At 46.0% G+C, this 14,110-nt stretch overlaps 1 protein-coding gene across 1 annotated transcript in view; it reads right to left on the minus strand.

Moving 5' to 3' along the window:
- The window catches only part of TTC9 (tetratricopeptide repeat domain 9), a 25,264-nt gene extending 13,906 nt beyond the window's left edge, over nucleotides 1-11,358 (minus strand). Inside the window, exon 1 of the mRNA XM_015562028.1 lies at nucleotides 11,106-11,358. Coding sequence (XP_015417514.1) covers nucleotides 11,106-11,175 — 70 coding nt within the window. The 5' untranslated portion in view covers nucleotides 11,176-11,358. The remainder of the gene's footprint in view (nucleotides 1-11,105) is intronic.
- Between the last annotated feature and the right edge of the window lie 2,752 nt (nucleotides 11,359-14,110).

Consider the following 14,110-nt stretch of genomic DNA (forward strand, 5'->3'; position numbering starts at 1 on the left):
GTATAATGGAACATGACACAGACATTAAAATCATGCCATAGAAAAATACATAATGACACTGAAAAAAACGTTTCCCATGGGAATTACTGGTGGAAAAAAATAAAGGTTGTAAAAGTTTGTGCAGTAGAATGGAATCTTGTGGAAAATGTGTGTGTGTGTGTGTGTCTAGAATTTTAACAGTGGGCATCAGAATGCTTCTTAGAGAAGAAATTACCTAATTTTTAGAATACCCTCATCAACTGCTTCATGAGGAAGTGAAGATTTGAGATGCAAAGATGGCCAAATTGCTCTGCATAGGAAATGACAGGAATCTGAGAGTAGGAGAACCTAGGATGTGGAGAGGGGCTGGAGGGGGGAACGTCTGAGAAGCTCAGTAGGGAGTTGGAACCTACCACACAAGGTGAGAAGGCAATAAGAAATTCCTGGTAGCCTGATGGTCAAATGAGTTTTAGGAAAAAGAATTTTGAATATTCCATTTCTGAGATGGAAACTCCTTCTGTGTCCTGTAACCTTCAGTGAAAGCTAGTGTGACTATAGCCTGACATGCACCAAGGGATGTGAAAGGGAAGAGGCAATGAGGGGAAGCAGAACTGGCCCTTGTTTGACCCCCTGGTGGACAGCAGCATCCTGTGGGGGCTGAGGAAGAAAAGGAGATGGCGTTCTCAGCAGCAGCCCCAGAACATGTGACGCAAACCCCGGCTTTTTTATATATACTAGAGGCCCAGCACACGAAATCGTGCACGGGTAGGGGCCCTAGGCCTCGCCTGTGATCAGGGCTCCAGAAGCTGGCACAAGCATGAGGCATATGGAGCAGGAAGAACAGACATGAGGCTGCCAGCCTTGCAGCCTCTCCTCCTGTCTCCCTCTCTCCCAGGCCTCGACTTCCTCCATCTCCCCTCCCCACCAGTAAGCTTCTTGATTGTGAAGCACCCCAAGAACTGATTGATCAGAGCCTGGATCTTCCCTTCCTGGCAACTCCTCACTCTCTGCTCTCAGTCTCTGAACTGGTCTGACTTGTGGGAGAGCCCGAGGTTCTTGCGTTGCTAGTTCAGTTCAAAGAAAGGGTCAGAGAACCCCGGGGCAGGGTACGGAAGTGGCAGAGAGCAGATGCTGTCTAACTGAGGCATATTCGCTGGCACAGTCTCAGGCCAGAGACCCAGCAGTTTCTAAGTGTTTCCTGGACCGGCCTATATGCTGAGAAGCTGGAAGTAGGCACAGCCTCCCGGGCCCAGGAGCCCTTGGTTCTTCTGGAGCTCAGCTGCCCTGCAGAGGAAGCCTGGTGGATCACTTGTTCATTCAGCACCCTGTACTCATCCATCTTCTATCCAACCCCATGCCCCCCACCCCTCAATAGGCCCAAGAATGCACTAGATAGGAAATACCACTCTGAAAGCTGTTGGTTCACACCTTGCTCACCTCCCCTATCCTGCAGCCACTCAGGGAGGTAAAACTTCCCTGACCCACTCACTTGCTTCCCATAGTCCCCCACAGCTTCCTTTGCTAGGTCCTTTTTTCCTCCCCTCTCACATACTTTCCTGCTTTAGTACCTACTGGGGTAGGAGTTACATTTATGTATAACCATCATGTATTAAGCATCTGTTATAGGTCGGGCACTGTGCTAGGCATGTGTGCCTGCATCATTTAATTTTACTCACCATCACAATCCTGTGTGGTACATATTATTACTTCCATGCTGTAATGGAAACAGACCTGTGTACGGTGGGGACCTGTGCAAGGTTAACGGAGGAGTTGGTGGGAAGTCAGGATTCAAACCCAGATCCTCTTATGCTAAGTGAAGTTCTTTTCCACTGGGCCATGTGCCCTGCAGGTTTCCTGGGATCTAGTTCTGCTGCCTGCCAGGTCCTCTGGATCCTCTCCCCTCCTTCCCGCCCTCACTGACACACACACAGGGATACAGTCCTGCCCTTATATCGAGGTCTGGGAAGAGTCCTCACAAGTTCCCAAGGCCCAGGGGCCTCCACAACCTGGGGGTGCAGGTCTGTTCGAGAAAGGAGCTCAGTTCGTACTCAGCCTGAGCAATAGGCCCAGAATCACATCCCCAGATGCTCACTCCTCAGGGATCTCCGGCCTTGGACCAAGGGCGGCAAGTCTGAAACGCTATCCCTGAGCCAAAGGGTTCACGGAAACTCTTGGTCCTGCCGGTCCATTTCTTAAAAGCTTTTTTTTTTTCTTCTTGCCATTAGGATGTCTTGGTCTAATGTAGCCAGTACTGCCAAGTTTCTGATGGTGAGTGACTGCCTGCCCACAATCGAAGTCTGAATTTTGGAACAATCTGGGAACATATAGCAGTAATCGGTAACATTTGGTGCCATCAGTTTAGATTCTGGGACCCAAATAATATTGTACATAGGTTCCCAACTCCTGCCCTGGTACCTCCCAGAGATGTACCCGGGAGGCTGCGGCCTTATTTTGGTCTATCCCCCAATTTGCAAGGGTTGCCTTAGAAATCTTAGTTGAGATCTTTTAATGATTACTCATCAGCAGATACCAGTAAACTGGAATAAAGGAGAGCTTGCTTCCGGTTTCCTTACCAAATCTGGCTGTTACCAGAGAGGACGGGCCAAGGGGGTAGGGGATTGAGGGCCTTCAAAATACTAGACATTTAACTCTTCTAAAAGGAGGCCTGGAGGGTATCTGACCTGCACTGTTTAAGTAAGGGGAACCTGAAGGCAGAGTTGTGTGACTTGTCCAAAGTCAGAGAGCAAGTTAGCAGCAGGATCTGGCCAGACCCCTGGTTCCCACTGCCCCATGCCACGTTTTGAGGAGAAAGGATTTAAATTTGGCCTCTGAAGAGCCAGAAAAGACTACAAATGAGTGAGTTTCCCTCCGATGCTCTCAGGCTGCTGAGCCATCACTGGGCTCAGGGGCTTACAAGAATCTTGGCCATTGAGCACCCACACTATCCCTTTATTAACACCAGAGGTACATCGCTCATGATCAGGACCAGGTATATCACAAGCTCTGACCCAACTCTCTTCCCTGACTCACCAGCAGATTCAAACTGTCACTAACATGCTACTGAGTACAGAAGGGCACCCCCCTCCAAGGGGGTACGGAGTACCATGCTGCCAGGATCTAGCCCTGTGTGTGGACTGGGGTGGTGGCCACTGGAGAAAGGGGAATGTGTCCTACTATGGGCTATTAAGAGAAAATTTGGGATCATTTTGCTTGACATCTTTGGCATTACTATCAGACAAGCATAGGCAAGGCATAGGTAATATCCAGAATGGCATTAAAAATTATGTTTATAAGGTGGGTTTTCTTCAGGAAAATAAAAAGAAAGCAAAACTATAATTTCTCTACACAGATAATTCTGTCATCATTTTTCTTAAAACATAAAAGCAATTCTGCATATAGTTAGAAAAGTCAAACACTAGAGAAAAATTTAAATAAAAAGTTAAAAAAGACATGGAGAGACCTTAAATGTATGTTAACTAAATGAAAGAAGCAAATTTGAAAAGGCTGCACACTGTATGATTCTAACTACATGACATTCTGAAAAAGGCAAAACTAGGGAGAACAGTAAAAAGAAAAGTCAGTGTTTACCAAGGGTTAGGAGCGGGAGATACAAGAGACTGAGCACAGAGAGTTTTAGGACAGTGAAAACACTCTATAATACCACAGTGATGGATACATGTCATATACTAGTATTGTCTATGCCCAGAGAACGTACAACACACAAGCAAACCTGAACATTTAACCTTGGACTTGGAGTGTAGGGTCATCAATTGTAACAAATGTACCACTCTGGTGGGGAATGTTGATAATGGGGGAGGCTATGCCTGCGTGGGGGCAGGGAGAAAATAAGAAATATCTGTGCCTTCTCCTCAATTTTGTTGTGAATCTTAAAATACTCTAAAAACAATAAAATCTGAATAATAAAAAAGTTAGTCTCTGTCCGCAACTCTTCTGCCCCATCCCTTTTTCAAGTTCAGTTAACAGCTTCACTTGTATGATTTCAGATTTTTTTTTCTTGCTGCAAAATCTCTATTGTTCCCATTTGGTCCAAGGCATGGGGGAAGGCTCTAGGGTGGTTAAAAGGCTGCTTAGAGGTTGCAGGGAGAAGCTCAGGCAGAAGCCAGACACCAGGGGGATGCAGAGGGGCCACTCAAAGGCCTCTGGGCTCCAAAGGCTCCTAGTCTTGCTTGAGGGTGAGCCTTTCTAAGAGATACTGGCCCCGCCCAGGTGAGGCCCGCCAGCCTGCGGAGTTGAGTCAGGTGTCGCCCATCTGCTTGATAGGTTTCACCTCCTCACCCAGGAAGTGGTTCTCCAGGAAGTGAGGAGATGAGGGTCTGTGAGGATAGAACCCAGGGCATCTAGAACCAAAAGGGCCTGGGTCAGGTTCTTCTCCAGGACCACAGCAGCTTTCCTGGTGTCCTGGGTTTTGCCCCCCACTCACCTTGGGAAGGCTTCAGCTCGTCCTAAAAGAGAATGTGGGCACAGAGCTGGTTTTGCAGCCTTAAGAGACACTTGGTGCCCTCGGGCTTCTTCTCTGCCTTCTTGAGGACGAGGTGGTCCAGGCCCTCCAGAGCCACATCGCCACAGTGGAAATAGAAACCCCGAGAAAGGTAGGTGCAGGAGGTTCACAGAGGCAGGTTTACCAGATGGCTGACCGCAGCCTCCACCTCAGTGGAATAATTCTGACAAATTTGGGAGCTTATGATTGACAATAAGGAGTTAAACTAAAAAAAAAAAAAATAGTGTTGGCTGGTCTCAGCGGCTGAGGATGGTTGAGAAGGTTCTAAAGATGGTGACTGGAAAAGAGGTTGGAGGGTGGTAGGAAGCTGACAGAAGGAGTGACCCTGTTCCATCCAAACACTGTTGAAGCAAGAGACAGATCCAGGGGACCGCCGAGGGGACTGCTCAGATAATCTTGAATGCAAACACTATACTATCATATATTCTTCTGCTAGTTTATGTCATTTATTTATTTATTTATTTATTTTTACACAAGTGAATCATATTACTAGTAAATGCTGTTCTGTATTTCTGCCTTTCCATGTAATAACTGATTTTGGAGACTGGTCTATATTGCACACACAGAACTACCTCATTCTGTGGTAAGGGCCACAATGTTCATAAAGAAAGACAGACAGCCACAGGCAGTGCCTCATGTGGATGTGTCTGGAGCCTTGGAAGTTTGACTACCGTGTGTTCTACAAATGGACCCTGAGAGCTTGTTTGGAGGTTCTAGCAGGGGAGTGCGGCTACTTGTATACCCTTGACTGAAGAGCGATCCTCCTCTAGTTGGGAAGGTCTTCCTCTTTGACCTAGTGTGTAGTGTCAGGAGGGATGTACATGGAGCAGTGAGGAAGGTGACACCCAGATCAGCCTAATCAACCCTGGTGATCAAGGGGGTAACAGATGTCGCTGCCAGACTGCCTTCATACCTAGAGAGAAATTTTCTTTTAAGAGCCAGAAAGGACCCTTGAGAACCTGGAATCCAACCCTAGGTTTTTTATAAATCAGAAAACCATGGCCCAAAAGGTTAAATGCCAAGGCACCCAGCCTATTAGAGCCAGAACTTGTAGTTCAAGTCCCGGTTCATCAAGTTATACTTCCTCTATGTTAATTAGGAAATTGTTGATTGGTTTGTTGAAACATTTGGTTTTCATCCTATTTGCGTGGAGTAGGCATAGCCTGGCGGTGAAAGAAAACAGCTGGAAGGAGAGATCATCTTGGCCTTCCTGTCTGTGCTGCTGCCGAATCCCCTTGCCTTGGATGGGGCACTCCCATGTGTTTGGCTACAGAAACTCTGACTTCATTATGTCCTAACGAGTTTTCATTTCCCTTGGATGTAAACCAAGGAGCTTCAGAATCCACTTTAGAAACTCTGCCCAAAGTCTACATTCAGAATGTTCTTTCCTTGAAAGCATTCTACAAGTTTCAATTCTCACATCCTTTTTTGAAAGATGGTCTTAGAAGCTACATTCACAGTCTTAAAGATTTATTGGTCAAGGTGCTGCCCACCAACAGCTTCAGGTTAACAGTGATTTGGCCAGTCAGGTTCTCCCATCCAGATGGCAAGACATTGCCTGAGCATCTTAGCATAAAGCCCTTCTTTCCTCTTCCTTTGACCAATTCTTACCCTAACAACTCATCTTCTGGCTACCAGGCTACCTCTTGTCTCTAGCTCTTGACCCCCTTTTTACCACTGAGTTCTTGCATTTGTAATTCATCTATCTTTTTGCTTGGTTCTTTGGTTCCACAACAATTTCTATTAAACACCCTTTGTCTGCCTCTAAGTCTGTATCTAATTGTGCCCACTTTAGTTGCATCCACCTAGTCATCTAGTGCCCCTTCAAAGGTGGGCGACTTATATAGTCACATAAGACTCATACACAGAAGGGCCCTATATTTGACTTAATGCTCTGCTGTTGCCTTGTTAAAATTCTTAATGACTTTATCTTTGAAATTGTGTTTTGTAAGTGAAGTCTGATGGGACGATGGAGCATAAACATGAGCAAAAGAGATAGGTACATCATTCTTTGCAGCCCTATTTGCATATAGCAATCACAATGCCCAGTGAGCACAGAATTCCAATGGGTTCACAATGCATGACAGTTTAGAAGGATCCAACTCCAGCACATGGTAAGAGTTTTAGCTCTATATGCAAGCAGAGATGCTGACAGCACCAAGAAATTAGGCTTTCCATTCAATCCAGAAATTGCCTCAAATGCAGAAAGAAAGCAATAGTGTTGTCATAGCCTTTTCTACTTATGTCACTTCCCTGTATTAGCCAACCACTCAGGCTGAAAATGATGACATAGGAAGAAAGAGTCAGGGTAAACTACAGTTCCTTTTTCTTTTTTTACTCAACAGAAAGCCAAGCATGATAGAAAGTGTGTACATAAACTATGCATATAAAGAAGTGAAATAAAAACAGCTGAGTTTGTTTTATCAGCATTTCCACTGTTTTAATAAGAATAATATGCATATATAAGCTACAAAATGTGAAATGTGTAATTTATATGATTCCATATACAAATTACGTGCTCTTTTATATCCCTTTAGAAGTGGCATTGCACAGTATAAAGATGAACATTAAACTGCATGCCGATAATTTAAATTTTTAATGTTATTATAATGACATTAAGTAGCAAATAAAAACACCACGTCAAGTCAAGGGAGAGAGACAGCATGAGAGAAAGAAAAAAGCTTTACCTTTTAAGAACTTTAATGATATCTCTCCCCTGCCTTTTGAAGAAGGAGCCCCACAATTCCAGTCTGCACTGGGCCCCACAAATTATGTAACTGGCCCTGGTCCCATGGCTTTAAGTCATATCTATAAGCACTGATAAAACTGGTTTCCACCCAAGGCCTTTTCCCAGTGTGACTTCTCTAGACCCTGTCTGGGCTTCAGTTGGGACCAATGGAGATTATTTTCCCCTTTGGTATAATAAACTAAAAAAAAATCTCTCCCAAACATAGCTCTAAACCAGCGGTTCTCAACCTGTGGGTCGGGACCCCTTTGGGGGTCGAATGACCCTTTCACAGGGGTCGCCTAAGACCATCGGAAAACACATATATAATTACATATTGTTTTTGTGATTAATCACTATGCTTTAATTATGTTCAATTTGTAACAATGAAACTGGGGGTCACCACAACATGAGGAACTGCATTAAAGGGTTGCAGCATTAGGAAGGTTGAGAACCACTGCAATGGGAAAATGGAGGTAAAATGACACAGTAGGGGCTTACCCAAAGTCACAGTATATGCCATGGACAGAGGCCTAAGCTGACTCCCATCTTGTCTTTAGACCCAATGCCGTGGCCTGTCTGCACCAATCACCACTGGTATTTCAGTCTCAAACATCATTTGAAAATACCAACAAAGTCATTATGCGCTGCAACCTTTTTATCACACCCCAGCTGAGGCCACCACAGCCCCACAGGAACAGATGTAGAGCAAAAGGCTCTGCCCTTCAAGAAGTTCTGCACAGAACATTCCAAGGCCCCGGGGAGTCCTGTTTTGTTGAAGGTCAAACGGAGTTGATCAACAGGCCAATACATGCTTCCTTTGCAGCCTTGGTAAAGACTGGATTCCTATATCGCCCCAGGCAAGTGAGGAAGTCTTTTCTAGCCATTGTATCAAAGACATTAGAATTCTTAAGGAACAAGATGCTTCCCATCTCTTTCCTTGAATTTCTTAGAGAATAGAATAACCAAGTCCTGGCATCTTGTACCATTGACCAGATCCCTACCAATCAGAAGAAACGCCAATCCAGGAGAAACTACAACTGTGAACACTTTGCAAATTGCCTGCACACCCTTCATGTGGCCCCTTGAAGTCACCCAAATGGATTTTTTCCTAGCTGCCTCCTTGTTATTGTCTTGGAGCCTTCCATGCAGGGTACAAGACTCCATTGAACCTAGTTTCCTCCAGAAGCCTCACAACAGCCTTTTGTTTAGGGCTGTGATACCCTTAGCAACACGGCCTCTACCTGCAGGTACTTCTGGGCTAGTCCAAATTCCTTCTAACCCCCAAACCTCTCCCTCTATGCCCCGCTGTGTAGAGGAGGATGGGTCCTTGAGAGAACACCTTCAGACTGCTCCCGCCGGGAGCCTGCTGGGCAACTCAGCTGCCACTGCAGCCCCGATGGAAAAGTCAGTTCCCCTTTTTTCCAGAACAAACTTGCAGTAGCTGTCTGCTTCCTTTTGGCAGACACAAGAGGGAAAGGACATCTTACAGGCCACACTGCACTGCTCTGGCTCTAACAAGAATAACAGCGATAATCGTTCCTCCCCTTTCCATTAAATAATAACTGTAAATACACATTTAAAAAAATGTATGTCACCATTTAAAAGAATCTTCATGAACATGTTTTAATGAGATGTAAAGTGCTTCGGACATATGGTAAGTGGAAATAAAAGCAGGATACCGGAGGTCCTTTGTTTATAAACAGTTTACATGTATGTATAGAAAAAAAATAGAGGAAGGAACTATATCACAATGGATTCCTTTAGGGGGTGGGGTTAAAGGGACTTTTCTATTTTCTTCCTTAAACTTTTTGGTATTTTCTAAAAGACAGTACATTCTGTAGGTAGGTATCACTTTTGTAATCCAACAAGAAAGGACAGGGTTCTGTTTGCCAGGATTTCTGCAATAGTAGTAACTGATGCTATGTACTGTCCAAAGGCAACCATCAGGCTTCTACTTCTCCGGGTGACTTCTGTGTGGATCCTTTCTCTCAGCTGAATTTTCTATACAGGATACCTATTTTGGCTTTGACAAGACTGCTCTTTTATGTGAAACTTGTCAATATTTGGAAATAGCCCTGTCAGAACTGTGAATCAAGATACTGTATTTCTTTCTCCTGGTTATCAGGGCTAAGAGCTCCCAACAGAATTTTCCGAGTGTAAGGGCTCCAGAGTCTATCTGAGCCTGGACTCCAGGGAGAGAGAGTCTAGACTAGAGGATGCTGATTTTGCCCAGCAGGGTGTGATGACAAGAACATAGATTTGGAATTACATGGCTATAGAACTGCAGGGGTTTTTTACTCTGCAAAACGATGCTCATATTTCTTTTATTGAGTTGTTTTAAGAATTTAAAAAGACAATGTATGTAGAGGGCCTAGCATAGTGCACACAAATTATCAGTGGTAAGAACTGTAGAAGGCAGCAGAGTGGACAGCTCTTCCACCTCCACCCCTACCCATAACACACTGAAGTTTTCCAAAGTGTATGTGGAATAAGGGTAGAAGGGGAGGAGCTGTCCAGATCTTAACCACGCCCTGACTGGGCTGGCCTGACCAAGGACGGACACATCTTTGGTCTCACCATGGAAATATAACCACCACTTCTGGGCTGGGCGATGGGCAGTGCTAGCCACAGGCCAGCAGCCAAAAGTATGGGGTGAGGGACAACCCCAGAATGCCCATGGATAATACCAAATATGACTCCATTACCACTCTGAAATCACTGCATTAGCGATCCAGACTGCCTCTTCCTCCACCCACAGCCACTCTGCCCTTTAACTATTCATCAGGCAGTAAGAAGCATGCCAGAGACTTACAGGAAATACAGGGAATCATGCTGTATCTTATGAGGGACGGACATATTCCATCTTTGCTGTACTACAACTTCATCTGCTGCTGTTTTTACTAGAACTGCTATCAGCACCACCATTTCTACAATTGCTGCAGCTATTACTATTAATTAAGTTTGTAAACTACGAATTTCAAAGTGCCTGGGTTTTGCCTGATGAAAGATAATAGTGGACATGGCATTATGGGAAGGCAGGCTGGCACTAGAAACCTCAAAGGGAACAGCCGATCTGCACTCAGGAACAGAGCAGGATTATCAATATATATTTTTTCATGCCCCAACTGCCTGGACTCCAGCCGCATTCCCAGCCACACCTAGTCCCTCTCCCCGCCCTACTCAGTTCCAATGTCTGTAGCTAATTTAGGCAATTTCAAGGGTTAATGGACTTTTGTTTGGTCAGAGGAGCCGGACCATGCCAAAATCCCACCAAATGGGGAGGGAGAAGAGGAGAAAATGCGTCTAACATGTAAGGCCACTGCCTCTGTCAGCATCTCCCATCTTCTAAGAGGATGGCCCTGGAAAGACCCAGTCTCTTCCCTAATTTTTAGAGACTTTAAATTTTCCTGTGCCAAAGTTACATGTTTCAATAATGCTTGACTTGGCCTGCAATCCCCAAAGCGAACTGGAGAATGCATACCTCACCTTCTCATCCCAGTAGAAGGGCTTCCTTTCTCTGCACACCTAGCAGCCAGCTGGTGTGCGGACCAACACTACACGGAGTGAGGAGGCGGGAGGAAGGGAGGAGAGTGAGAACGTAGCCCAGCCAGCCCAGCCAGCCCAGCCCAACCTGGAAGCTAGTCTCCCTTAGAGACCACCTCTTCACCTGGCAACCGGGCCCCAGCAGGGCTCCGAGAGAAGAAAGTGGCATCTTGGAATCCATTTTGCTCAAGACGTTGAAGGCATCTTGGCAAACTTCCCTTTGCTGCTACTGCCTTTGCTCCTGGGGCCAAGTGAACTTGGGGAAGGGCCTCAGCCATAGGGATGCGGTTATTTGGGGAGGAGGTGAGTGAGGGCCAACTCTGGCTCCAATGGTACCTGCCGAGAGAGAGCAGTCGCTAGGCGTATCGAGGGCGCGGGTGGCCCACCCTGGCGCTGCTGCCCGCATCGGACCCACGTCTGCTGGGGAGTGATAGTAGCAGCAGCCGCCGCCAGGCCAGCTGGGATCCCTTCTGTCTCTGTCCAGTTATTTATAGGCGCGATTTACGATGGGTGCGGGGGAAGGGACGCGGGATGACAATGAGTTTTGGAAGGTATAATGCTAAAAGTCACACTTTTCCCAAAGCGCCCCCTCCCAGAGCAGCACGGTCCCAGCGGGGGAGTGTGCATCGCGGGGCGCCGCAGTGGTCCGCTGCACCCCAGGCCTCAATGGCAGCAAAATTCAGATATATGCCAAAGAATATCTTCACTGATACAGCTCCTAGGGCAATAGAAACTAAAGAGAAAATAAACAAATGGGACTAAATCAAAATAAAAAGCTTTTGAACAGCAAAAGAAACCATGAACAAAACAACAAGAAAGCCTACTGCATGGGAGAACATATTTGCAAATGTTATCACTGATAAAGATTTAATCTCCAACATTTACAGGAAACTCATACAACCTAACAAAAGGAAGATAAACAATCTAATCAAAAAATGGGCAAAGGACCTAAATAGACACTTTTCAAAAGAGGACACACTGCAAAAGTGTTCCTACAAAGGGTTTTGATATACTGTATATGTTCTCCTAATTTACTGACTCCCCACATTCCTTTTCTGCTATCCAAGCCTATCTTTCCCTTTGTCTCGATGATAACTCTCCCTTTAAATACCTTCCCCTTTCATATTCAATATTCCTCCACCTTTTACATGAGTCTTTTATAGTTTGTATTTTCTTTTTAAAAGAGTCAATTTATCATTTTTCCCTCTTTCCTTTTTGGCTTTCTTTTTTCCTTTCAAATGTTTTTGCTATTATAACTAGTATGTACAATGTTACCTCACTGCCCTCTGGGGCTAGCGTTATGGGGGGCTGCGGGCCTGATTGGGGTGGCGGGGATCGTCGCTGACCCGGAAGAAGCTGGGCTCGCCCGAAAGAGGGGAGGATTAATGACAAAGACGGCCCGGTTCTTTCCCATTCAATCCAGTCCTCTGAGACGCGCTGGGTCTGAAAGGGGCGAAACGGGGAAGGAGTGTGTGTGTGCGTGCGTTGTGCGTGTGCGTGTGTGTGTAAGTGTGCAGGGAGGGGGGACGCCAGCGACGAAACGCGTGCAGACTCACCCTCAATAGATTTCTTAGAAACTAAAAACAGAGGTGCAGCGAGGAGCAAGGGGCGTAGGCACGAGCCATGGCTGTTCTTTTCGGTAAGGCAGTCGCATTTTAAGGTGGCAGCGCCTTTTTTTTGTGCGGAGCCGGGTGCAGCCGAGGTGTGTCTCCGCGCGCGGCCGCCGGAGCGCCCAGGGCACCGCGCACGCAGCGTGCGGGGCGTTGTGCCCCAGGAGCCGCCGTGCGCCCACACCGTGGTCTGCGGGCAGCTGTGCCGCCTGAGTCACGGACACCGAGATGGAAAACACCTGTTACTGCCGGTCAGCAGGCTTGGCGCGCGGCGGGTCTAGCTTCCATTTCCCGGACAGTTCCGCGCCCCTCCGCAGGAGGCCATTTCTTCCCTCATTCATTCTCAGGTCAGCCCCGCATGTCGGCCGCGTGCAGGGATTTGTTGAGACCCAGCGGCAGACGAAGATAGGCCAGTGACTGCCCTGCTCTCAAGTTAACTCCCAGTCTCCTGGGGAGGGGACCCCGCCCACCCTTAGAGTCACTCCCCCAGATAAAGGTGGGTAAATGTTACCAGGGAAGGGCAGAAGGTGCGGTGCAGAGCGGAGGAGGAGAGAGAGGAGGCCCTTTAAGCAGTGGTGGATCTGCAGACTTTACGGAGGAATGGCATTGGAGGGCTTTGAGGGGTGGGGAGTAGAACTTGGGCATGAGGAAACAGAAGGAAGTGACATGTCAGCCAGAGTGAGAAAATAGAGCAGAAATCATGATGCTTGAAATCTCGAGTGTGTTTAGGGCAGTGGTGGCCTACACAGAAGTAGTGAGAAATGATTGGGTTAAATTATGGAGGCATTTGGATGAAGAGCGTGGATTTTATTTTGTAAGCAATGGAGAAGCCTGACTTTTTTTTTTTACTACCCCACTTCTTTATGGTGAAAAAATATATATATCAGTGGTTTTCAAGACATGGTTTCCACACCTGCAGCATCAGTGTCACCTGGAGATCTGTAAGAAATGTACATTGTAGGGTCGTGCTCCAGCTCTATTAAAATCTGAAACTCTAGGGTGGGGTCCAGCACCTGTCCTTTCACAACCGTCTGGTTGGTTCAGACCCACACACAAGTTTGAGAACCCCTGCGCCAAAACCTTACTACTCAGAGTGTAGGCCTTGGGCAAGTAGAATCAGCACCACCCAGGGGCCTGTTAGCCATGCAGAATCTCTAAAAACCCAGGCCTACTGACCCAGATTCTGCACTTTCACAAGATCTCCAGGTGATACCTATGCCTATTTGAGTGTGAGAAGCACCGCTCTAAAGGATCTGCCAAGTAGAGAAGCAGATAAAACCCCCAACCCTACACTGTCACTCAGATATATTCGTTGTTAATATTTTGATATAATCCCTACGGGCTGCTTTCTATACATCTATATTTGTACCAAGTCCTCTTTTAACGAACATGAATTGTATGAGTCAATATATACAATGCTCTGCTCTTTATTACTTTACATTATATGTGATCAGTCTTTTAAAACTTCATTCTAATGGCTTTATAATATTCTTTTTATGTCTGTATTAGTGTACTTAACCATTTGCTATCATATTGAATACTGTGATGATAAAAATAATAGATTTCCACACAGTGCTTACTTTGTGCCAGGCACTAGGTTAAGCACTTTACATATAGTAATCCATGTAATTCTAACAACCCAGTGAAATAGGCACTATTATTATCCCCATTTTTAAAAATATATATATTTTCATTGATTTCTGAGAGAGAAAGGGAGTGGGAGATAGAAGC

Source organism: Myotis davidii, unplaced genomic scaffold (genome assembly GCF_000327345.1).
Source record: "Myotis davidii unplaced genomic scaffold, ASM32734v1 scaffold17, whole genome shotgun sequence".
Classification (NCBI taxonomy): domain Eukaryota; kingdom Metazoa; phylum Chordata; class Mammalia; order Chiroptera; family Vespertilionidae; genus Myotis; species Myotis davidii.